Source organism: Leguminivora glycinivorella, chromosome 3 (genome assembly GCF_023078275.1).
Source record: "Leguminivora glycinivorella isolate SPB_JAAS2020 chromosome 3, LegGlyc_1.1, whole genome shotgun sequence".
In the NCBI taxonomy this organism is placed as follows: domain Eukaryota; kingdom Metazoa; phylum Arthropoda; class Insecta; order Lepidoptera; family Tortricidae; genus Leguminivora; species Leguminivora glycinivorella.
The window spans coordinates 5,954,699-5,980,507 of NC_062973.1; the positions used below are offsets into that span (position 1 = coordinate 5,954,699).

The window sequence follows — 25,809 nt, forward strand, 5'->3', positions numbered from 1 at the left end:
TCCTTTTTCTTATAGTTTATTGTCTAACTCCAAAAGTGTAGTTGGCCAGCCGCTGCAGGGGCCTCTGGAGCGGGTGCGCCAGCAGCTTATGCAGTCATGGATCTTGGTTGCATTCCTCGACACTTCATACACATATGAATAACCATTATCCAAGTCCTGGAGTGCATCATATATCTCTTCACATTTGTTTTCCCTACAATCTTCTTCATGTGCTAGCAATATGTCTATGTAGAAATAAAACTGCTTCCTGAGGAAAAGGAAATATGAGTCATCTTGAGGTATGAGTGGGATGCAGAATGATCTCCCGTACAGAACTAGCATCCGGACCACAAATGGTGGTGGTAAAATACACTCTTCTTGTTTATACTCTGGTATTTCAACTTTCTGCTTGATAATTTGGAATACCTTCTTGAAATCAAATGTTTCGGCTGTACAACCCTCAGCATTTATGTAATCGATCGCGTTAAAAATATCTTTTAAATTATTTGTAAAATTTTGGACCCAAAGTGGTTCAGTGTCCTTCATGATCAAAAGTGCAAATTCCGTTCGTTTGTTGATTGCATGCTTTGAATGTAAAAAGAAGTCCAGAATCCGCTTCATCATGTTGATCGGTGTGAAAGTGGTGCCGTCGCCCAGCCGGTAGAGGGAGTTGTTGTCGTCGTAACAAACATCGAGGCAAATAATTATCCTCTCTGGCACATTTACATTGGGTAAGTTTGGTTTTTGAAAATTAGCAATGACTTGCTGCTGCAATTTTGAAATATTATCACGCGATAGCTTGTTGATACTGTCGGTGTTTCTGAAAGAATAAGGAGATAAGCTTCACACAAGCGTAACAATGGTCAATCTTTGTTTACAGTATGTAAATCTTACCCTAAGTCGTTCGAATCTTCCGCTGTGTGAGAGTTACTAGACGATATCATTTCAGGAGAATCCATTTAGGACGAAGATGAATATATTAAATTACCACAATAACTACAATAGTCAATAATTAAAAAGTAAAGTGGCGTCGTCAGTGAAAAACCGATGATCAAATTCATGAATTCAATCTGAATGCTGACAGATGACAAACGTCAAAACAATACTTTTAAGAAAGGTATACGTTCTAAAACGAGATGTTTTTGTTAAGGTTTAGAGTACACTAGAACATAGTTTACCCAAATTAAAGTGTTACATTGCTTTTCTCACAGAAACCGAAAAGTTGTTCTAAATTCACAATTAATTGTGTGCTATTTAATTATAAACCACTAATTAAATTAGTAATAACTGATCACTAACCATTGTCCGAATTCCGAACTATTTTTTTTATTTTGTTTCCATTGTATATACGCAGCTGTAAATTTCAGAAAGAGAGCGACCTTCTTTTCTCCCTGAGAGCGACCATCCCTTTTTGCTGAAAGTAGTGACAGTGACACTCACGCACAGAATTACAGTTAAACCAGAATGAGTAGTTAAGTCAAAAAGTGTGTCCACATGAGAGGTCATTGTTTAGGCTGGTGTCCCTCTCGCACTTACTGACAATGTCAACATTATTCAGTGACGTCATCACTGTCATACATTGGGGATACCAGGCAATTTTCAAAGTTACTACCAAATCTACTAATACCCATTTGAACATATGTTTTAATTATACAAATGTTTGATTTATTGGCATCAAAATAATTACATTATAATTATTTTCCAATTCTTTGAAATATATCGAAACCCTAGTTTGAATATAACCCTAAAATAATATAAGAAGTTATAAAGTCACGTAATATACAGATAAAAATACTACTACTATGGTAACCTCATTAACACTGGCAACACGTGTGAGAGGGACACCAGCCCAAACAATGCCCTCTCATCTCATGTGGACCGTTTTCGCTAGTCTGATATGATCACCTTCTATCTCAGTGATAAGGTTCAATTTAGTATGGCAAAAAATGTGATTCCACAATCTAGTTTAATAATTCTAAATCTATGGTGACGTCATCACTGTCATACATTGGGGATACCAGTCAATTTTCAAAGTTACTACCAAATCTACTAATACCCATTTGAACATATTTTTTAATTAATACAAATCTTTGATTTATTGGTATGAAAATAATTACATTATAATTATTTTCCAATTCTCTGAAATATATCGAAACCCTAGTTTGAATATAACCCTAAAATTATATAAGAAGTAATAAAGTCAGGTAATATACAGATAAAAATACTACTACTATGGTAACCTCATTAACACTGGCAACACGTGCGAGAGGGACACCAGCCCAAACAATGCCCTCTCATGTGGACCGTTTTCGCTAGTCTGATACGATCACCTTTCTGTCTCAGTGATAAGGTTCAATTTAGTATAGCAAAAAATGTGATTCCACAATCTAGTTTAATAATTCTAAATCTATGCACTCACGTGACACTACTGACGTACTGACACTAGTGAGTAGTGACAGTTGACAGTTCAGTGGCACATCATTTCGTAAGCGATTGAATAGTGATTCTTATTTTTATCTTGAAATTATTTAAGTATTATTTATTTACAATTGCTGTATTCTTACGAAATATATAAAACAGTCTTGTATCATGACAATAATTGTGTAACCACATAAAATGGAAAAACAGAATTCTGTCGAAGAACTTCTCGTTCTGGTTGATGATAAAATCAAATATGGTAAAGAACTTGTGTTTCTGTTGCAACCTATACAAGCCGTCGATGGGGTCATGAAGTTACAAAGGAAGATTCGTCAAGAAATGGAGTTTCTAAAAAAGGTATATCAATATCAGACATAATTTTAATTTTATTGATAGTAACTATAGTAAGAGTTGTATGTAACAATATATTTTGTTTTAGCTACAAAAAACTAGAAAAGTGAAACTAGAGCAATTATCCTGTTCAAACTTACGACATTTGGGTGCAATGGTAGACTGTGCGTTGAGGCCCGGTGTGGTGGCAGTGTGTAAGATATTTCACATTGATGATGAAAGCAAACTAGTTATTGATGTAATTAGTGACCAAGGAAAAACGTGGACCAAAGGTAATTCAAGAACATGTTATATTCTAAAGCTAGTCATCATTTTTACTATTTAAATTATCTTAGTACCTATTAAAAATCATAGGGTAGAAATTTTCTGCTCATTTTGCTATTTTATTTTGAGTAAAAACTAAGTAAAGTGTTATTTAGTAACCATTGCTTTTACATGATCATCTTAAGGACATATATAATCTAAATTTATTATTTTCAAGACAAAGAGAAATAATATTATTATTTTAATAATTCACCATATTGATGCACTGCAAACCAATTGCAATTGGTACAGAAACTGTGCAGTTATCATTTTGTTCCTGTATTGCAGTTGGGTCTATCTGTACTGTACCAGACCTCATTGGTAATTTGATCATTTCAGTAATAGCCAGAAATCCCAAATCCCTCTCTGCTCTGAGTTCCGGAAATGCATCATATGGGGCTCGGTCCATTCTTGACCAAGCTGAGGATTACTTGGAGTGTGCCAAGTTGTACCCCTGCATGTACCAGCCTCCAAAGGTATGAGTAGCTGGGTTCACACAGAGCGAGGCACGTTTCTAGGCAATTTCCTAGCATGGCAAACATACAGCCAAGCAACCTGTCTCAGCCTTGCGGCGTGCCTCGCTAGGCGACGATGTACATAGATGACTCATTCCGTATCATTTCTCTTTATAGATTATAAATTGAGATAATTGTAATTAATCATGTTTTTACAGGTGATATTTGAATTCGTCAGTGGCATAGAAGAGAGTTTAGCTAAAAAATTAAAAGCAGTGGGTGTTATAGTGAAAGGGGAGATTTTGCCAGATTCCAGTCATGCTGAAGACTGTGATGACTCCTGCCCGTCTCAGTCTAGTGACGAAGAGGATGAAACACTGGAAGACAGGTAACTTTCTACCTATTGTATAAATGTAATCCAAAGTATCGAAGTAAAAAGTATCTGTCTGTTACATCTTCAGAAATAAAACTGGTCCTTATTTACTCGTACAAATCGAAATTCAGCAATTTCCGAATAGTTTGTACATTTGGATCACGTCTCCGATTTTGATAACAATTGGTAGGCTGATAGAGTCCATGATGCTGAACAAGATCCACTAGGTTTCCCAAAATGTCCTACGTTGTTTGTATGAAACCTTCCTTTTTTGTTACCGAAAATGTATAGAAATCTGGTAACAAAAAAGGAAGGTTTTGATACAAACAACCTAGGACATTTTGGGAAACCTAGTGGATTTTGCTTAGCATCATGGACTCTATCAACCTACCAATTTTTATCTAAATCGGAGACGTGATCCAAATGTACAAACTATTTGGGAATTGATCAATTCGATTCTAGTTTTGAACTCTTCAATAAGCTCAATACATAGTATAAAACAAAGTTTGTCTGTCTCTCTGTCCATATGTATGCTCAGATCTTTAAAACTACACAATGATTCAAGAGGAAGGCAAGTTCTAAAATGAAAAGCACAAAAATTACCCTCGTTTACATTATAAACATGAGGAAAAGACCTCACAAGGCAGTAAAATTATCTCTCACCTTGGTTGTCATGAATGTTACAATATTATATACATACATACTATCACGCCTGTATCCCATGAAGGGGTAAGCAGAGCACATGAAACTACTCAAATTTCAGTGCCACTCTTGGCAAAAAGGGGTTGAAAGAAATCGAAAATGTGACATTGCAGTGACAGGTTGCCAGCCTCTCGCCTACGTCACTATTTAACCCATATCCCACAGTCGCCTTCTACGACACCCACGGGAAGAAAGGGGGTGGTGAAATTCTTAACCCGTCACCAATATTATATATTTAAACTATACATATAAACAATCAATTCATTTGTACAATTTTTTCAGTAACCCTAAAACACTAGAAGAAATGTCCCAATGTATTGAAGAGCACCCTGAGATCACCACTCTGAACCTGGACGTCACAGCAATGATGGCTTACGTTAGCAATATGACCAACGGACACTGCGACTACCGGTTTAAACAGGTATTGTTAGCTCTTCTGTTCGGAAAGTTCAACTTTCATATTTAAGGTTTTATACACCGTGTAACATGAGAAAACTGAATAATTTTAACAGCGTATTCGTCATCATATTAGAAGAGTAAAATGTCATATAAACTTTTCTGGATTTCGCCTACTTTCAGAGTTATAAGCATTTAAAAAAATGACAATTATTATTTCTCAGAACAAAACGCTATTTTGATGGCGATGATGCCGTTATCGGACATAATCTAACTATCCTCGTTGATAGATATCAAAAAGTAACTAGTGACACATTGCAAAAAAGTATTTTTTTGGGAAAAAAAATGTAAATTTTTATTTTAAGTGGTAGTTTTACGAATAACATTTACTCTTTGTGTGAAAAACCATCGGGTAACGGTATAACGGCACATATTAACTTTTATTCGCCGGGTCCACACAAAGGGAGGCAATAGGCAATGCGCTCGCGTGGCAAACGTTCAGTTTCAACGTGACGTGACGTCTCGGCACATCTATCTACCTACATTGAATATTTGACGCGCGAGCACATTGCCTCGAGACGTGCCTCGCCCTGTGTTCATCCCGCTATTCTCTGATAGTTAGTGGGTAGTAACAATGTAATAGGCGGATCTCTGACAAAAACATGGGACGACACGATCTAGATGTTTCACATGAGGAGTTATTTATTGTGACGATATGAAATAAAATGTATTCGGATTATTTAGATTCTGAACCTTACCTATTATAATTTATCAGGAAGTTCTGACTCAGCAGTGCGCTTGGGAAGCGGAGAGGCCAGTCAAACCTATCTTGGAGAAGATATTTGAGGGTGAGTCTTTATAATTAGGTACATATTTTTTATAATTTTCATCTAAGAAGACATTTCCTTCAAATTTCAATGCCTTTCGACATATTTACCTACAAAATGTCAAATAACTAATTATTATATAAAGTCCAAGATAAAACAGCGCCTCGAATTTACAGCTGTGAATCCTAACATTTTTTGTGTTTTAGTATTTATTTTTACAACCTCGAGTAACTCGAGTTAACATAGTGGTAATTTCAGATGGAACTGCCAGGTAACTGAGCTACCGTTTGTATACGTATAGTATTTATGCGGGAGAATATGATTGTGTTTTGATAGTATTCACAATAACTATGATGGAACATTTGTAATAAAATCATCTTAAGAATGCCTAATGCCGTTAATCAGGGAAGAGCCTGGTCTGCTGCAGAACCGCCTGGGACGACTTCGCGAAGATAGTGGACACGCTCGGAGGTGAGATGGAGAGGCGGCGGACTGCCGAGCTGCGGGAGAGGCTCACGGTCTACCCTGACGACTACGCAGGTTCGTACTAATACATATCTTATTAACTTTACCTAGAGAATAACCGCAAGATTTAGGAAGATAGTTGATATGATGGCGTGATGGAGAGGTGACGGACTGATCAGTCTCAAGAGAGAGTTTCGGTCTACTCTGACGACTGCGCAGGTTTGTACAACTATCTTACTACCTTTAATTAGAGAAGAACCGCCTGGGATGGTCGCCGAGATAGTCGATATACTCCGAGGAGTGATGGAGAGGCGACGGACCGTCGAGCTTCGGGAGCGACTTACGGTGTACCCCGACGACTACTCAGGTTCATGCGACTATCTTCCTTAACAATGTTCTACTAACTTTCACTAGGAAAGGATCGGTATTTTACTGCTGATTGTTAAGAATCATTTTCATTATTTTCAGCTTTCGTGAGTATTTAGAGTCATGTTTCGTGTTTTTCTACGAACGAAAGTCAAACTCAGAATGGAATTGATAAATAATGGCAGCCATACTGTGAACGAAAAAGCGCTACAACGCATTTCATTTTCGCTACTTTTCTTACAACAAACATTAAATACGACTAGATCACAAGGCGATTTGAACAATCCGAGAATTTACATTTAGATCCATCTGTTCCAGGGGAGGACGACCTTGCACGGCAGAAGCTAAAAGTGCGCGGTCACATTCGTCTGCGATCTCGCATCATATTCAACTTCGGGCATCGGATAAAAGCCATCACAGTGTCGGCCAATGAAGGGTTCGTCAGGGCAGCCCATCAACAGGTAGTTTTTTATAAACCTAAAGGTATATAATATAAATAACCTACGCAGGTTTCACGATAACGATATATCGATCCAAGCGCGCCCTTACGAACGGCAAAGAGGGTGAAACTCCGGAGTGGGTTTAGTGGGTAATTTTCCCCTTTCGCTAGGGGAGAGGAAAGAAACGGCGAGTCCCACACATCGCGCGTAACACTGCATTCCCACTCCGCTAAAAAAAAGGTTTCACAAGTTGATCGGATTGGACGCACGCAGCGTAACAAGCGACCGCCACTAGTGTAGAACAGTTTATTTCTAACACACACAAACCACCAAGTTAAAAGTCTTTTCTGATTGTCAGTATCACACATGTCACAGCGAAATGGTTTGTCACCAATGTGGTGTACGTGTGTGTATTATAAATTATCTTTTCTTGCAAACATCCTAACATTCGAACCAATACGTATTATGATGCTGTTCGGAGTAGAGCGGTGAAGTGGTTCGCGCGGCATTACAGATCTATATTCCGAGCATGTTTATATTTACATCCCACATTACATGGCGACCCCGCCAGCTCACCAAATGTGTGTTGTTACAGGGAGTGACGTACGCAGCATTTATCCACGAGTCGCGAGCGCTCACCGAGGGCAAGGAGCCTACCGCCACGAAGTTGTCCTCATGATCTTTGATATTAAACGGTTTTGGCAGACTCTGGTGTATTATTTTACCTTTCATAAGTGTATCATAATTTATTTATTTATTTTAGTGTTAATTCAAGTATTAACACTACCATACGTGCGTTGCAGAAAGGTTCTAATGATTCAAGTGAGAATATTTTCATCTAAAATTCTGACGACCTTCTTTAAAGAAAAATCACTTATAGCGTTGCGACACTTTTTTCAACACTGATGGAGACCGTATGTTTTCTGTGTACTAAAACATTTATAAAGTTTGTCACGATCACGAGTGTTTGTGTCTTATAAATGTAATGCATACTTGTTACATATTTCGCAGCTGAAAGGTTTATCACCAGTGTGTTTGATACATCTTTGTTGCTTGCAAACTACTTGTCATGCGTATGTGAAGGTTTCAAGCCGGTGTTTAAGCGTTTTTATTGTAATAAATCTTGTTACACTCACACATGTCACAGCTACATGGTTTGTCTCCAGTGTGTACTCTTTTGTGTTCTTCGCGTCTTGCAAATTGTTGTCACATACAGCTTGAAAAAAAAATACAACATCGTAGTGTCGTCCCGATTTATCAAATTATCAACCATAATTATTGATTGAAAAGGGACGAAACTACGATGTTGCCATTTTTTATTTCTTCTCTATTTTGCCGGGCTGCCTGCCATTAAGTAATGAAATACATGCCTATTTCATGTTCTGTAGTATCCAAAGGGTATCACTAAAAAGAACGGTGGTACCTACTTGCCTTATTGAAGTCTTTACTCGCGCTTAACTCGGACTCTTCCTTTACGCTCAGTAGGTCTACATTTGCTCTATATCAAACTCTACATGCTGTTTCACATTAGACCAATCTGCGCAAAGGAGGGGCTAAGGAAAAAACCTTTGTGTATGACTTAACGTATTGCCTTGTATGATATTTGTTCGCACGCGCGAATTAATGGTATGTTATCGTAAATACGGTACGAACAAGCCTCGTTTCAAAGATTTGAATCCGGTACGTCCGTCTGTTACATCTTGAACCAATAGATAGAGGTTAGAACACTTAGGCTCCGCGCACACGGGCGACAAAGTTGCTCGACGACTTTTTTGTCTCTGTCGTCACCCCTTGCGACAGTCTCCGAGGTGCGCACACGGGAACGACAGCGACGTAACCACAGACTACTAAAAAGCTATTACCATAGACTAATTCTATTATCTTTGGATATTTCGGATGCAACTTTTTCTTTTTTCATGAAATTGAGAGCCTATCTAAAATAATTTTTTGGTACTTCAGAATGAGTGTTTAAAAGTTTTGATGATTTTACAACCCGGCATCGTTTTTTCTTAATATTGTCGGAATATTCTTTTAAATTCTTGTCATATAAAATCAGTCTTTCCTCTACTTCTTCAATTAAAAGACAGATATCAATGTCGTCTTCAGCAATCTGCATTTAAAATTATCTTTTTTTTCGAATAACTGGTAACATTGACAACTGACCGACGACTGTTTTGTCGCCGTGTGCGCACTTGCATTGAAACCCATAGGGAAGGAGACAGTTGCGTCGCAGGCCTGTCGTCGACCCCTACGACAAAAAAGTTGCGTCGCACCGTGTGCGCACCTTCATACTAGCCCATAGACCGAGCGACGGAGACAAAACTGTTGCGTCGCCCGTCTGCGCCCAGCCTTAGAACATTTCGTTTTGGAACAATGCCTTATGAACGTCAGTTTAGTTTAGAAACGTCAATTTATATCAGCTGTTTTATTGCAACAGCGTGTCCGTTGTTTTTGATTTAGTAAAACAAAACAAAACTGAGAAACGATGGATTTGCTCCGATGAGAATTAAACTGGAATCATGTACATAGTTGTGAAACCTAATCGTATCTGTTTAAAAGTGTTCACGTCAACGACTACGTGAGTATACCATGGCCGAGACAGAGTTTGCAGACTCCCAAATAATTGTAGAAAATGTGGGCTTCTTGGACAATTGTTTTGATTTCTCGTTCCAAATTCAGAACACCTTAGAAGTCGTCCAAGAGTATGTTTCAGAGGAGGAGAAGAAACCAAAGCATATACGAGATAATTTAAATAAGAAAGTAAACAGTACCGTGCGAAATTCTTCAGCTATCATTGATGCTAGTATATACAATGAAACTAAAATAACACACTCTTCTCAATCCCAAAAGCAGCTAATGAACAAAAACCTTAAAGAGTGGGGTTTGCCGTCAGAAATTGCTAAGAAATATGAACAAAAAGGTATTACTGAGATGTTTGAATGGCAGGTAACATGTTTAGGTAATGCTAAAGTTCTTTTGGATTGTTGTAACCTCGTGTATTCGGCGCCGACGTCAGCGGGGAAGACTCTCGTGGCGGAGATACTGACCATCAAAACTGTTCTGGAAAGACAAAAGAAGGTAATCATTATCCTACCGTTTGTATCCATAGTGAGAGAAAAAATGTTTTATTTACAAGATATATTATCCAGCTCTGGGATAAGAGTGGAAGGTTTTATGGGATCACAGTCGCCTCCAGGCGGGCTTCAAGCGGTCCATGTTGCTATTTGTACTATAGAAAAAGCAAATAGTTTGATCAACCGGTTACTAGATGATGGCAACATTTCAGACTTGGGCGCTGTGATCGTTGATGAACTGCATCTGCTAGGAGATCCTCACAGAGGCTACATATTGGAGCTTCTTCTGACAAAAGTTAAATATGTTACATCAAAGATGGAGGGTGTGCAGATTCAAATTGTTGGCATGTCCGCTACATTACCCAATCTAGAAGTGCTGGCAACCTGGCTTGATGCAGAATTATTTGTCACTCAATTCAGGCCAATTCCATTGGACGAATTTTGTCTAGTCAATAATAAATATTATGACAAACAGGGAAATTTTGTAAGCACTATAAAATATTCTACCTCTGTTGCTGAATCAGACAATGTCTTGAAAATTTGCCTAGAAACAATTAAGGAAGGATGTTCTGTCCTAATTTTCTGCATGACTAAGAACAGGTGTGAGAACTTGGCTCAAAATATTGCATCATCCTTTTTCAAACTTGGGTGTTCAGGGAATGAAATTGGTGTTATACTGAGACACCAATTAAAGACTGAAAATATAGCTGAAGTGTTAGAACAACTGAAAAATTGCCCAGTAGGACTAGACCAAGTACTTAAGAATACAATATCATTTGGTGTTGCCTATCACCATGCAGGACTAACTTTTGATGAGAGAGACATCATAGAAGGAGCATTCAAGTCTGGGGCGATACGCGTCTTGGTGGCTACTTCCACTTTAAGTTCTGGAGTCAATCTACCTGCTAGGAAAGTTATTATAAGGACCCCAGTATTCCAAAGGCAACCAATTAATATATTAACTTATAAACAAATGATTGGGAGAGCTGGCAGAATGGGTAGAGACACTAAAGGAGAGAGTATATTGGTGTGCACTGAGAATGAAAAGAAAATTGGTTTTGAATTGATGATGGGAGCATTAGACCCTGTGGAGAGTTGCATTGAAAGCGAAGACAAGTACATGAGAGCCATACTAGAAATGATAGCCAGTCAAGTTGCTTGTACGAAAGCTGAATTAGACTTATATTCACAGTGTACCTTGCTTTATACTCAACAGAGAATAACTCCATCACAAAACATACTTTTGCAAAACACTTTAGAGGAATTAAAGAAGTTTGAACTAGTGAGACTTCAAAATGAAGGGGATGACATTCTGTATGTAGCTACACCATTGGGGAAAGCTTGTTTGTCTTCATCAATGGCCCCTAATGATGGCTTATCTTTATTCTGTGAGCTGCAGAAGGCTCGGCAATGTCTTGTATTGGAGACTGACTTGCACTTGATTTACTTGGTGACTCCATACAGTGTCAGCAGCCAGTGGGCGGATATTGACTGGTTGCATTTGCTGACATTGTGGGAATCATTGACGAAAGCCATGAAGAGAGTTGGAGAGTTGGTGGGAGTGCAGGAGAGCTTTATAATAAGGTGCTTGAGAGGGGGAAATAAATCCAACAATGCCTACAATAAATTAAATATTCATAAAAGGTAAGATTCTCTTTCTGTCTTTACTTCTATAAGTTGCGAACATAGTAGGTTGATTGCACTATCTTTTTATCATAATAGTGCTCGTAATAATTCTGAAATTCAACAGAATTCATAAATGTTACCATTGTAGGAGTAGGTCATGTGGGTAGGGCCAAGCTACATAATTGGTAGGGTCTCTAAGTCCGTTTTCACATTATTTCAATAGAAAAAATCCAAGATGGCGCCGGTAATGTATGGGATATCGGTTCGACATCCGATATCGGATCGGATAATGTGAAAACGCACTAACCCTTACACCAAACAATACAAGAATTGGTCGAGTAGGTACTGTTACCAATTTTATCTTTAGCTTTATTTTAAAGTGATTCAATTCAATTCAATTCAATTCAATTTATTGTTCGAATGTGAGTGGTTATAAATGATGATAGGGTTAGTATTTTGTAACATCACAATCTGCCAGAATAGGGTTGAATGTGATGTAATTCCTTGTGTCAGTTAGAGACTTAATGCCTTTCTTTTTACCCGCAATTTTGGGAACACATCAAATTATTTTCCATATCTTTCGATATTAGTAGTTTATTTGTTTAAAAGGTTCTACACGGCCCTGGCGCTGCAAGACTTGGTAAATGAGGTGCCACTGTCCGAGGTGGCCAGCAAGTTTCAGTGCGCGCGGGGATTCTTGCAGAGTCTGCAGCAGTCGGCCGCTACGTTTGCAGGTAACTTTACACTTAACCTCTAGCGGCCCACCATACAAAAAAATTGCCAAACAAATTTGAATCAATGGTACTACAAAACAGGGCTGAATTTCTTTTGTTTGAAAATATAATGAATGAAAACAACATTAACTCAATAGGCTACTTGACTCTTTTTCAAAGTATGCCTTATATTATTAATTACTGTCTAATTAAACGAAAAAAATAGTACCATATTTTATTACGACTTAAATACCCGCAAAAGAAAAATTTAAAGTTTACTTTTGCTTCATCAGGCAAAAACAACATCAGCCATATTAATCTATAGAATATCTATAACATGACGTCAGCGCCGGCCCGTGCACTCAATCAGGGTAGAGCGAGTTTGAGTTTCGGCGCCCTTGGGAAGAAGTTTTACGACGTAGATAGAAAAAACCGGCCTAGAGCGTGTCGGGTCACGCTCAGTGTAGGGTTCCGTAGTTTTCCGTATTTTTCTCAAAAACTACTGAATCTATCAAGTTCAAAACAATTTTCCTAGAAAGTCTTTATAAAGTTCTACTTTTGTGATTTTTTTCATATTTTTTAAACATATGGTTCAAAAGTTAGAGGGGGGGGGACACACTTTTTTTCCTTTAGGAGCGATTATTTCCGAAAATATTAAAATTATCCAATAAAGAATTGAGTAAACCCTTATTCATTTTTAAATAACTATCCAATCTATATATCCAACTATCAATCCCCACTTTACATGTAGGCCCCCCTACCCTGTACCCTAACAAAACATTTTTTTCCACTTTTTATTTTACCACTTTGTCGGCGTGATTGATATACATATTGGTACCAAATTTCAGCTTTCTAGTGCTAACGGTTACTGAGATTATCCGCGGACGGACGGACGGACAAACATGGCGAAACTATAAGGGTTCCTAGTTGACTACGGAACCCTAAAAATCGCGAGCGTAGCGAGCGCGAATTTTTTTTCATATAGTAATGCCGTAATTTGAAGATTAACGCAATACCTACAGAATTTATGGATTTCATCATACAGAGTACGAAAGGGACTGAACTTTCTCAGTCGCACCCTAGTACAGTTACGTGGGGCTGAACGTGGATATCATGTACATAAAATAACAAACAAAATAGAGTCCTATAGTGGCTAAGTCAGGAAAGCAGACTTGACATAAAAACGCGAGCGCGGAATTTTTCCTAAGTAACTAAAAGAGAACTGATATAAATAGTAAGTGCGAGCGAAGCGAGCGCGATTTTTTTTTCCTATTGCTTTGATCAACTGCATGCTGCGGTCTTTGGCATATTTCGGGGTATTTTGACCTCAAAGGGCGCCGATGTTCCCGACTTTTAGACCTTATATTTCGCCATCACTATTATTTTTATAATACTAAGAGTATTAAGACATTTACTGCGAACTCGATCGTCACCGTCCGGATACCCATCTCGGTATTTTGCCACTAAGTGCCCTTCGGGATCTTAGTCCTTTGAAGTTCGCTCATCATCTCCTGTGGACTCACAAAATTGCGCCTCACTGAGACGTTTTGCGCCTTTGGCTTTATGAGGAACTCCGCTTTGGACTATCGGATATACTCATATTTTTGCATTTGGATAGCGACGTAACTTTGTCGTTGGGCCGCACAACAATGTGGTTCGTCAAGGGCTAGAATCCTCCTTTTACGGCGCCCTTATGAATGTTGGTAACTTAGTATATGTTGGCAATGTGGTGCAACTTTCCACTTAATCTGAATTACAAATCTAGATTTTCAATAGCTGGATTAATTCCCGACTCCTCTCGCCGGTTTGTGATATGTGCGCGCCCACGCAATGTATAACTTTTTTGTATGGATTTTTCCACGTTCTCGACTTTGGCGCCCCTCTTCAAGTGGCGCCTAGAGCGGCCGCTCCACTCGCTCTACCCTTAATCCGGCCCTGCATGACGTCAGTATATTTAGAAAAAATATTTCACATTGTCACACCCGTCAACGACTATGAATTTTTTCCCCTCACTAGCTCGGAAACACGTGTTTTGTCCTTTAATACCAGCGGATAAAAACGCATTTTATCCACTAGTGGGTAAAGTAATTTGACCTTGAATAAAGTTAAAGTAACTGCTTTTAAATTAATAAAAGTGGGTGAATCTAGTAATTAAGGTTATTTACCACCAGTGGAACTACTGGAAGCAGTGATAAACGCATTTTTTGCGTTGTAGTTTCCTCGTTATAGTGAGGGGAAAAGTTTTGTGTTACACTCGGGTGCAAATGTATTTTACTTCTCGTGTGTTAAAAAACTCGCAAGTTCAGGATTCTATTCTCGAACCACTCGCTTCGCTCGTGGTTCAACTATAGAATCCTTTCACTTGCTCGTTTTTCAATTCCGCACTCGGCGTTAAAATACAACTTTGCCCCCTTGTATAACAAATAACTATAATACAATAGAGGTTGCTTCTATGGAGATCAGATTACTACCTCTAATTTCCATAGTTGATCTGAATTATGTGACGTCACTCCATCGGCCAACACCGTTTTCCATAGTTAAAAGTCCATTATTAAAAAAAAACATACATCTTTAATTAAAAATACGCAGTCATCACGCACTTTTAATGCCCGCAAGCTATAAATATTGATTTCTTAAGTCAAATACTACAGAAAACAATAACTTGATGTGCTAAATTCGATACGAGTCTAGTAGCCTATTGCATTTAACGTAGATTCTAATTTCCTCGTAGGTATTTTGTCCTAGTATTAGGACATCAATGTTAGGAGGTCAATCAAACCCCAGGAGGTTAAAAATATGATAGTTCATAAAAGATTTTCGTTACCTTTGCCAAACTTGAAGTCCACTAATTGACAATTAAGTGAGAGTTGCTCAAAATATCGACCACGGCACAGACAGGCCGATAAAACACAGTTTGGTATCCCACATTCAGTGCCAGCGCGTGGTCGGCTTCACGATCGTAGCCGTAACCATTGCGAAGTGAGTATGTCACGGGAAGCGCCATAGAGAACCAGACTATCGGGTCACTGGTGCTGAATGTGTTAAATCATACTCTACAGAGTGGGGCCTGTAACAAAGGCGAAGAATTGAACTCTAGGCTATTCTCCTTATATTGATCAACATTTGTTCGGCGACTTTTAAAAATAACTTGTATTTTGATTTTTATCACCCTTGAAAGTTTTTTCTAAGAGGTAATGTATTGCGAATTCTGTTAAGTCTAAAGTGTGATAGACAACGTCAATGACAACAATAATGGCGTACATTGAAGCTAATATTTATTTTGTACGAAAAATTAAAAATTTAAAGACTTCATAATTTTTAAAAGTCACTGAAGAAAATTAATGTTGATCAGTATAAGGAGAATAGCCTACAGTTCAATTCTTCGCCTTTGTTACAGGCCCCACTCTGTATAATTGGCATACTTTTTATGAGATTATTTTTTAGGTACGCAGGTTACACTAATCATCTCAGAGGATTATATTACAATACTGTATCATATTATGATACCATAAGTTCCAGGTTGCATATGGCGCCCACGCGTAATCAGTTACGTGTTACCTCACTAATTCGTTTCTTTTTTGTGCTTTAGGAATGGTAACAGCGTTTTGCCATCAACTTGGATGGAAAAATATGGAAATGCTCATTTCACAATTCCAAGATCGCTTACATTTTGGCATACACTCAGAGTTACTGGAGCTAATGAAGTTACCTTCTTTAAACGGCATGCGAGCCAGGAGTCTTTTCGATGCTGGCTTTGAAACTATAACAAGTATTGCTACAGCAGAACCTAATGTTATAGAAAATGCACTTTATAAAGCTCTGCCGTTTCAAAGTGAGAAGGAAAGAGAAGGCGACGACAGCGATGATACAAGGAAACGTAATAAAATGAAGAATATTTGGATAACCGGCTGTTGTGGAATGACTACAATGGAAGCAGCTGAAAACCTTATTTCAGAAGCTAGAAGATTTTTAGAACATGACATAGGCGGAGCAATCAAATGGGAACATAAAAATGCTAACACAAATACTGATCATAACAAAAGTTCCACGCAACATACAGATGTTTACAACAAAGAAATTGAAACTAATAAATCTACAGCTTCAGAGGTTAGTTTACAATTGAATGTTAATAAAACCACAAAGAATGAGACCACCGTCGAAAATGACAACGCAGAAGAAATCAATAAATCCAAAACAGACACCTCGACTAAGATAACAGAAGACGATATTGATAGTGATTGTTTACTTGATAGCCCAGCGAGTGGCAACTTGTATCTGTCAGCTAAAAGTAAATCAGACATCACAATAAGTAATAGAAATAATGTCACTAGTATAAACAAATCGAAGAGTATGAATTCTGCAATCTATACGCAAAATAAATTGAGTAATGACGTAAAAGATGCGAAAAAAGAAAGCGCTGCAGTCAAATCTAGTCCAATAATTAGTGATCTAGTCAGTAGTTATAAAATAAATCAAGATGATGATATTATTTGGGATACAATGAATTTTACTGATATACCAATTGAGAACATTACAAAATTACGCACATCTGAGAAAATGTTTTCTCCGGATATAAGTTTTGGAGAAACAGAAGATAAACTAGAGAAAGCAAATACGGAATTACTATCTAGTAAAGGCACTCCTAAAAATAATAGCTTGTTTTCTGATGGCGATAATTCAAATCTCTTTGAAGAGAGTTTACCCCTTGATACAATACCTACAAAACTAATTGAAGATTGCGATGTAGTGGATCAAACACCCAAAATAGACATCCAAGATGAAACTTTAAATCATGTTCAAATAAATACAGAATCAATGTTAAATGCGTTTAAATCTACTATAATAGACGTCGAAGACGACGAAAATATTAAATTAATTTACGAAGAAGATAAAATGTGTAACGATGTAAACGACGACGTTATTGGAAATACACAAAATGTTGAAGAAACGTGTGTTAAAAATCATTTCATCAGCCCTTTAAAACGCAACGCGGATAACGCTAACGAGAAGAATCCCGGTCGTCAGCCTGCCAAGAAATTGAAAATGGGACATCAACTACAAGAAACTTCGACAATAGATCAAAAGCAAAATCAGTCCTGCATTTGTCGAAATAAGTTTAGCATACAAATCAAAGACACCAACTTAAAATGCGCTGTATTGAAAGGGAGAGACATTAACTTGAACCTTCATATTATCGAAAAAGTTGCAAATGCAGCTATATTTTTTGACACTAATAACAAAACATTACTTTCGAATGAACCAATAGGAAGCAATATAGTAAGAAATCAGCCTAAACTAACAATCAAACACACAGAAGAGAAACAAGCTGAAATACCATTAATAAAAAGTATAGCCATATGTACTGATGAAGATAATTGTATTTTTATAGATGTGAACTCTTTGAATGGCGATTATTCACTTTTGAGGAATAAATTACGCAATTGGTTTCTCAAAATAGAGTTACATTTGAAGGCGCTATGTTTGAAAAATACTTATAAATATGTGAAGCAGTTTTTTGACGCGGATATAGCAGGATCGTGTACAGATGTCTCTTTATCCGAATGGTTGATCGACAGTGACGAGAAGATCTCAAGCATCGCCTTTTTGGTAAGAACCTATTTATCATTATACTCTTTTAACAGACATATTGTCTGTGAGGGTAATGTAAAATTACCTTCACAGACGTCAGCAGTCACTTTATCGGTAGCTCAAGGAATGCCAGTCATCGGATAGTTTGCACACGTAATATTTGTTTCTACATCATCACCTTCGGTTTCATATTTGTCAGGTGATTACTTGATTAGACAAAGACATCGTCGATTTTTTACGTTTTATTTCTTTGTTTTATAGATGAAAAAATACTGCGAACTGGATTTGTCAACGACGTCCTTTAGGATTGGCAATCGAGTAAAGAAATTCAAAAATTTGGACGCGATTGAAGAAATGTGTGTCAAAGCGTGGTGTGTGCGAAGGATCGCCTGCATTCAAAGTTCACATTTGCTAAAATTATATCATAATATACAAAATATTATAGGTAAGTAATTTAGCTTTACCATTACGTGTTAAATACTCGTAGTATTTAATCTTAACTTTCACCAATTACAATGAAATAAATATAAAAATTTTACCTTCCAATAAAATTTGTATTATTTTGCCTGGTATATCCGAGGTCTTTATAGAGAGTACGTCGTAGACGTCGCATCGGACCGATAGATGGCGCCATCGTTCGTTGTAAGTCGCTCCGGCGTCTCACCGCCGCGATGTTGGTAGTCCCGTTTTTCCCCACCTGCAACACAAGGCCCCCCGCGCCCCGACTCGCCACCAGCCACCCACATTGTTGAGGAGAAGTGCCGGCGGTATATTAAGCCTACCAGGAAGGCATCACTCAGACCTCGGATATACCAGGCAAAATAATACAAATTTTATTGGAAGGTAAAATTTTTATATTATTTGTGCCGTTTGTATATCCGAGGTCTTTATAGAGACCTGTTTATTATCTCCTGGTGGCGAGTCAGCTGGCGCGCAAGCCTTTGGTAGCCCTATTGGCATATCATAGAAAAATAAGTGAATCAGTTGAACCGATTTGACAGATGTATCAGTCGAAATAGCCTTCGATCCGCGAATATCTCGGTGCCAGAAACGCATAAAGAGATTTTCGTGATGACGTTTAGCTTTAGTCAGCGAATAGTTAGAGAAATGACATTATTATACATCGCAGATCAAAACCAAAAAAAAAGATGTAGGCGAGGCTGACTTGAACAAGATACAAAAACCTTAGATACACTATTATTATTAACAGACACGTTATTTTATCAGGTTATAAACCCAATTTCAGACACAAAGTGTGGAAATTAACTGTAAAAGTAGTGTAACTATCTGTACTGTAGCAGGGTAACGTAATTGATACTGCTTTTGTCAACCCTTCGTAAAAATTATCTAAATCAATATTAGCTTTGATATGACTATTTAAAGTCCAACGTCTTACGTCCATATCAAACACAGAAAAAGGTCATCACTCACGTGCCCAAGGGCTATTTGTTACAATACTGGTATTTTCGATCAGACTATTTCGCGTCAAGCGAGCGCGGTTGCAAGCGAGACTCCTGAACTCTGAACTCTTTTAGTGAGGGCATTTGAGGATACCGATCGCTCGGTAAGACTAGCCTAGAAGATGAAAAGTACGAGCGCTGTCGATTGCTACTACACTGGACGGAGGTATCAGTCGATTTCTTTAAGTCAGTCATTGACTCTTAGGGTAATCCATTACCTAATCCAAAACCCGATGCGACGGATTTCTACTTCGTGCAATGAAGGTCGACAGAGTAGACTGAGAGGTGGAGACGTCAGTGTCGCATCGCTGGTGGTTGCTGAACACGTCGTGGTAGCAGGTCAAGGGGTGAATTTAACACCGCCACACATGCGCGCTTTAAGAGCGTAGGCGGAGCGCAATAATGGCGGTGCACCGCACTAACGCTGGCGTTGCGCCCAGTGGGCGCTAGCGGGAACGAACGAGCGCTGATAGCGAGCGCAACGCGCGCGGGACGCGAGCGGAATGCACGCGCATTCAGCGCGCTGATAGCGAAGCGGAATGCGCTTTATGTGTGGCGGAGGCTTAATACGTACCGTTGTACGGCGTAATGCAGGGCTCTCGCAGACGAAGAGGTACGGTGACGGGCGAAGCAGAAGAAGGCGAGGTCACCGAAGGTCACTTACTTGGCTCCCAGGGGGTGCATACTGACCTCGTACGACAGTCTGTTGGAGTCAGCAGTTACTGTCGTAGTTACTCGTAACAGAAGAGATGTAGTCCTGCCATCGTACAGCATAACATAACATACAACTGAACTGTGCATAGCATATAGTGCTATGCGAACCTTAAGCCGGCTGCATGTCACTTCAGTCGCCAGCGCCACCGCCTGTTGAAGATTATTCTACATCGGAAGAGCTTTACTTCGTACAATGTTCCGATTATTGAAGGTCTTATCGTGCTGCAGATGCAAGCAAAACAGGGGCGATTGGCCTACAGCTATCGGCAGCTGTACGAGGTAATGCTGGAAACTGCAGCGGTGCAACCTTCCTCTGTAGACCACGAAAGTTGTGAAATTTATGAAATCAGGTTCTACGATCGAATCAAGCACTATATTAATTGAGTATAGTCGAGCCAGATGATAACTACTGAAGTACTCCTGAGTTCCTGGCCCCTTTCGCTTTGAGCTGGAATCTGAAGTTCACTAAGGCGAAGCAGGTTTATTTTTCCCAATTTGTTTATTAGAGGCTCGGCGAATAAGTTAATCTCTCGAATGGACAGGGGGCGCCACAAGCCTCCGGGAAATCGTCGTGTACTTGGAACCCCCGCGGCCAGATTGCCGATCGGTTTTGGTGTCCGCCCGGTAAACAGACGCACGCTCAGGATGCAGGACGCTGGCTCGAATTCAGATCTGGACATTCTGAAAGGGATTTTTTTTTTTAATTCCGCAAACCTTTACGATGTCTTTGACCTACACAATGAGCGATGTACAGGAATCACAGGGTCTTCTCGCGAGGCGCCTCTCCGATTAGATAGCTCGCGAACATCGTCAGGACACCCTCGCAGCAATGCGGCTCCTCGTCCGGTTATTGACGTCTTACCTCGTTCAACTATGGGTCTCCAAACCACGTTAGGACGTAGCATCTTAAGAATTTATCTGTTCTCACTTCGGCGACGGAGGAGTCCTTGGTCAAAATAGAGTGTAAATACAGTCGTACTTCACGGGAACTGGAAAGAGAAGAGTGGATACCATAGTGTACGGGATGTCAGCTGATAGCGGCGCCCGGCGTCACATTGGAGGGTAGTATCAGCCTGGTCAGCAACAGAGTCTGCAACGATACCGTAGCAGACGGAGCCTGGATAGTCGTGGTCGTGGCACCATTGTAGGGGAAGACAGTGTTCGCGGTGAGCGTGACATCTTAGGCGCGACGGGCGTTATCAGCGTGGCGGCTAGCAGCACCAAGGGCCCACATCAGCAATCTTACCAGCTTGTCACTGCAGCAGACGCTGTTATGTTCGGCGGTGAGATTGAGACGGCCGTCGTCAGCTCGAAAGGCGTCTCGATGCCCTGTCGCGTCGCGCAGTATCGTGCTCGGTGGCCCTCTCGAGGTCGCCGCCGTCAGCGCGGGAGGCACCGGCGCCAGCGTGGCAGTCAGCTACATCGGTGAACAGCATCAACAGAGTTCGCGGCGTCGTCACGGCAAACGCGGCAGCAAAATTAGCGACGCCTTCGCGGCAGCCGCAGTATTGCGCTCGGTGGCGCGATGAAGGTCGCCGCGTCTGCAATCTTACCTCGTGCGATCGAGGCGACATCAAGGCGCCAGCATGAGCGTGTCGGCCGACGACACCGGTGGAAAACTTCAAGTAGCTTGCGGCGTTGTCACGGCAGACGCAGCAGAAGGATTGCGACGCCTGTGCAGCGGTTAACAGTATTACGCTCCGCATCACCACTGAGGCGCCAGCATAAGCGTGGCGGCCAGCAATACTGGTGGACAGCTTCGGCAGGGTCGCGTCTCGCGTCGTTTTCACGGCATATGAACGCTCTACATCACCATCGAGGCGCCAGCATAAGCGTGGCGGCCAGCGATACTGGTGGACAGCTTCAGCAGGATCGCGGCGTTGTCACGGCAGATGAGCTCGCTGCATCACCATCGAGGCGCCAGCATAAGCGTGGCGGCCAGCGATACTGGTGGACAGCTACAGCAGGTGGACAGTCAGCAGGATCGCGGCGTTGTCACGGCAGACGAACGCTCTGCATCACCATCGAGGCGCCAGCATAAGCGTGGCGGCCAGCGATATTGGTGGACAGCTTCAGCAGGCTCGCGGCGTTGTCAAGGCAGACGCACGCTCTGCATCACCATCGAGGCGCCAGCATAAGCGTGGCGGCCAGCGATACTGGTGGACAGCTTCAGCAGGATCGCGGCGTTGTCACGGCAGACGAACGCTCTGCATCACCATCGAGGCGCCAGCATAAGCGTGGCGGCCAGCGATACTGGTGGACAGCTTCAGCAGGCTCGCGGCGTTGTCAAGGCAGACGCACGCTCTGCATCACCATCGAGGCGCCAGCATAAGCGTGGCGGCCAGCGATACTGGTGGACAGCTTCAGCAGGATCGCGGCGTTGTCACGGCAGACGAACGCTCTGCATCACCATCGAGGCGCCAGCATAAGCGTGGCGGCCAGCGATACTGGTGGACAGCTTCAGCAGGCTCGCGGCGTTGTCAAGGCAGACGCACGCTCTGCATCACCATCGAGGCGCCAGCATAAGCGTGGCGGCCAGCGATACTGGTGGACAGCTTCAGCAGGATCGCGGCGTTGTCACGGCAGACGAACGCTCTGCATCACCATCGAGGCGCCAGCATAAGCGTGGCGGCCAGCGATACTGGTGGACAGCTTCAGCAGGCTCGCGGCGTTGTGGCGGGGGCAGAAGGTGGCCGCGCTGGTAGCCTGCGTATTGACGACTGATCACTAACGGCACGGCGCTCGCGTCGGGGCAGCAGCAGACATACTTACAGCGTCGCACGCGACGCCTATGCGGCGGCCACAACGTTGTTCGGCGGCACCGCAGAGATGGTTAACGAGGAGGCAACTTCTACGCAACCTCGGCGGCGCCGACGCGGCGGACAACACTGCCGCGGTCAGCGGCGCTATCGCAGCGCTACAGTAAGTTTCGGCGCCGACACGTGGCTTGGGGCCTCCGCACCGAATCGGAAACCGAACATATTCTTTCTAAAATAATATGAATCTGCTCACCCATTCGTCGGAGAGATTCAAACCTCCTTGGAGCGCGGTATTCCTTCACCGCGCCCTCCGCCGCCGCCGCCGCCGCCGCCGCCGCCGCCGCCGCCGCAGCCCGCAGGTCGCGCAGCCCGCGGTCGCGAAGCACGTGGTCCCCGGAGCACGTGGTCCCCGGCGGAGCAACTTACCTACGTTACCGCTTATATTCTCGCGCGAAACTTTTAATACGCGGATAACACTTCCTACTTTAGTCTCGGAAATGCGAATAGTTTAAAAAGAAAACTGATTAACGGTAACGATTTTTGCAGCATGGAACTTTCTTACAAAAAAGTGGGTAGAATCATAAAGCACCGCTCGTTCATTTCTATAGTGAGAACCCCGAAAGACGAATAATGATCGCTAGCGAGGCATAATATATCTCATTATTCAAGACGAACGAGCGCAAATTAAAAGGGAAGAAAGAATTGACGGATGAAATTGAAAAATTTCATAATTCTGAAACGTTATAAGCCACTTTTTAAATAAAAACACGAATAACTCTGGTTTGACCAGAAATAACAAGGAAATAGAAACTAAAAGATTAATTTCGAGACACCATGCTGTAAAAATGTTCGAACGGAATACGCGACAACCGGTCACTTCGGCGTTCGACGAAACAATGTGGGTGGCTGGTGGCGAGTCGGGGCGCGGGGGGCCTTGTGTTGCAGGTGGGGAAAAACGGGACTACCAACATCGCGGCGGTGAGACGCCGGAGCGACTTACAACGAACGATGGCGCCATCTATCGGTCCGATGCGACGTCTACGACGTACTCTCTATAAAGACCTCGGATATACAAACGGCACAAATAATATAAATTAGACAATAGGTGTATCCTTATCTTATTTGTTTTGTTAAAATACCCACACTCGAAAAACTCACTTCTAGAGAAATCTCTGTCTTAATCTGAGTTTTTACGCCCTTCAAATCTCTGTATGAATATTTGCATATCATAAAGGTGCATTTTCTCATCTCCTCGGATTATTCCCCAGACATCGAGCTTCAAATCGCTAAGATCCTGGCGAGCTGCGAGTATTACGGAGTGACTGTGGACAAGGCGCTCGCCTCACGCCTACTGATCGACGTGAAAAACTCGCAAGAAGCCCTGCAGAAGAAGGCTTATCAATTATGCGGGTATCATTTCAACTTCAATTCCTCGAAGGATGTTGCTAAGGTACTGTATCTTTTTCCTCTTGATGTGTATAAGTGGCAAATACTTATTAACTTTAATTTTATCGTACCAATTTAGAGGCAAAGAAAAGGGTATTACTATTACTTTTTTTCGATTAATTGCGTACTATTTGGACATCATCGATTACATTTTAAAATCGATTAACCCCTGGAACGTCGTTGTCAAAAAATTGCTACTGAATTAATAACCTTCTATTTGTTGCAATGCTTTTGAGGGGTTAAGTGTATAAGTACACTGACATAATAATTTCATTAAAGAAGATGTGAAAAGTAGTATGTATCACAACATACGAATAATTCCGCCTTGGGCGTTAACACTAGAATCCCTACGCCATCAGGATTTCATGTACGCCCTCTTGTGACACTATATTATTTTGCAGGTGCTAGGTATATACAGGGGGCGTAAAGTGAGTACGAAAAAGAGCGTGTTATGTTCGCACAACAGCCCTGTTTCGAGTATAGTCATCTACTGGAGAAAGCTGAATAGTATCCTAACTAAGACGCTATATCCTTTGACGGAGCGGGCTTGCATTTACAGCGAAGGGAACAGGTGAGCGAAGTTGTAAAGAGTTCTTAACCTATTCAATATTCGTGTCATTCTTTGAATATGATTCCTTTCTGTGAGACTTCGATACAATTTTGTGAATATTTTAAACGCTTATTCTGTAGACATAAAAATAGCAGGTATTTTTGTAACGAAAGGTAAAACACGTATTTAATTTTGTTCCTGTTTTTATTTGTGTTTACGAGTATTTAACCCAAAACCAGAGTTCTTCAAATCAATCACATTTTATCAAAAACTAAGAAAACATCAGTTATCGGAAATAGTTTTTTTCCTTTAATTATAGTTGTAAATTTTAGCCGCTTTACTTCTTTATGGTTTTAGGCTCGTTAACTCTAGAATCTTTTACTGATTTATTTCTTTTCCCCTCACTAGCTCGAAAACACGTGTTTTGTCCTTTAATACCAGCGAGTAAAAACGTATTTTATCCACTAGTGGGTAAAGTAATTTGACCTTGAATAAAGTCAAAATAACTGCTTGAAAATTGATAAAAGTAGGTGAATCTAGTAATAAAGATAATTTACCACCTGTGGAACTACTGAAAGCAATGATAAACGCATTTTTTGCGTTGTAGTTTCCTCGCTATAGTGAGGGGAAAAGTTTTGTGTTACACTCGGGTGCAAATGTATTTTACTTCTCGTGTGTTAAAAAACTCTCAAGTTCAGGATTCTATTCTCGAACCATCACTTCGCTCGTGGTTCAACTATAGAATCCTTTCACTTGCTCGTTATTCAATTCCACACTCAGCGTTAAAATACAACTTTGCCCCC

The 25,809-nt window shown here is 40.8% G+C and overlaps 3 protein-coding genes across 3 annotated transcripts in view; 2 read left to right on the forward strand and 1 right to left on the reverse strand.

The window, feature by feature from the left end:
• On the reverse strand, nucleotides 1-1,027 carry LOC125224726 (BRISC and BRCA1-A complex member 1-like). Its single transcript, XM_048128165.1, is given in 3 exon segments — nucleotides 1-90; nucleotides 93-799; nucleotides 874-1,027. Coding segments are annotated over 3 exon segments (846 nt in total). The 5' UTR covers nucleotides 939-1,027; the 3' UTR covers nucleotides 1-16.
• Nucleotides 1,028-2,453: 1,426 nt separating this feature from the next.
• LOC125224682 (UPF0415 protein C7orf25 homolog) lies at nucleotides 2,454-7,781 on the forward strand. Its single transcript, XM_048128113.1, has 9 exons — nucleotides 2,454-2,754; nucleotides 2,837-3,020; nucleotides 3,391-3,527; nucleotides 3,725-3,894; nucleotides 4,864-5,002; nucleotides 5,753-5,825; nucleotides 6,210-6,344; nucleotides 6,954-7,096; nucleotides 7,671-7,781. The coding sequence occupies exons 1-9, from the start codon at nucleotides 2,596-2,598 to the stop codon at nucleotides 7,752-7,754; spliced, it is 1,224 nt and encodes a 407-aa protein (XP_047984070.1). The 5' UTR covers nucleotides 2,454-2,595; the 3' UTR covers nucleotides 7,755-7,781.
• Nucleotides 7,782-9,585: 1,804 nt separating this feature from the next.
• LOC125224916 (DNA polymerase theta) overlaps nucleotides 9,586-25,809 on the forward strand; it is a 28,532-nt gene continuing 12,308 nt past the window's right edge. Inside the window, exons 1-6 of the mRNA XM_048128434.1 lie at nucleotides 9,586-11,793; nucleotides 12,385-12,509; nucleotides 16,078-18,095; nucleotides 18,339-18,522; nucleotides 24,279-24,460; nucleotides 24,858-25,027. Of these exons, the coding sequence (XP_047984391.1) occupies nucleotides 9,665-11,793; nucleotides 12,385-12,509; nucleotides 16,078-18,095; nucleotides 18,339-18,522; nucleotides 24,279-24,460; nucleotides 24,858-25,027 (4,808 nt within the window). The 5' untranslated portion in view covers nucleotides 9,586-9,664. The remainder of the gene's footprint in view (nucleotides 11,794-12,384; nucleotides 12,510-16,077; nucleotides 18,096-18,338; nucleotides 18,523-24,278; nucleotides 24,461-24,857; nucleotides 25,028-25,809) is intronic.

What these genes read in the sequence shown, in the direction of transcription:
- LOC125224682 (XM_048128113.1), top strand. Translation starts at nt 2,596, where the DNA reads ATGGAAAAACAGAATTCTGTCGAAGAACTTCTCGTTCTGGTTGATGAT. An exon ending in GCATGTACCAGCCTCCAAAG is followed by an intron (nt 3,528 to 3,724) that starts GTATGAGTAGCT and finishes ATGTTTTTACAG; the next exon opens with GTGATATTTGAATTCGTCAG. An exon ending in GCGACTACCGGTTTAAACAG is followed by an intron (nt 5,003 to 5,752) that starts GTATTGTTAGCT and finishes ATAATTTATCAG; the next exon opens with GAAGTTCTGACTCAGCAGTG.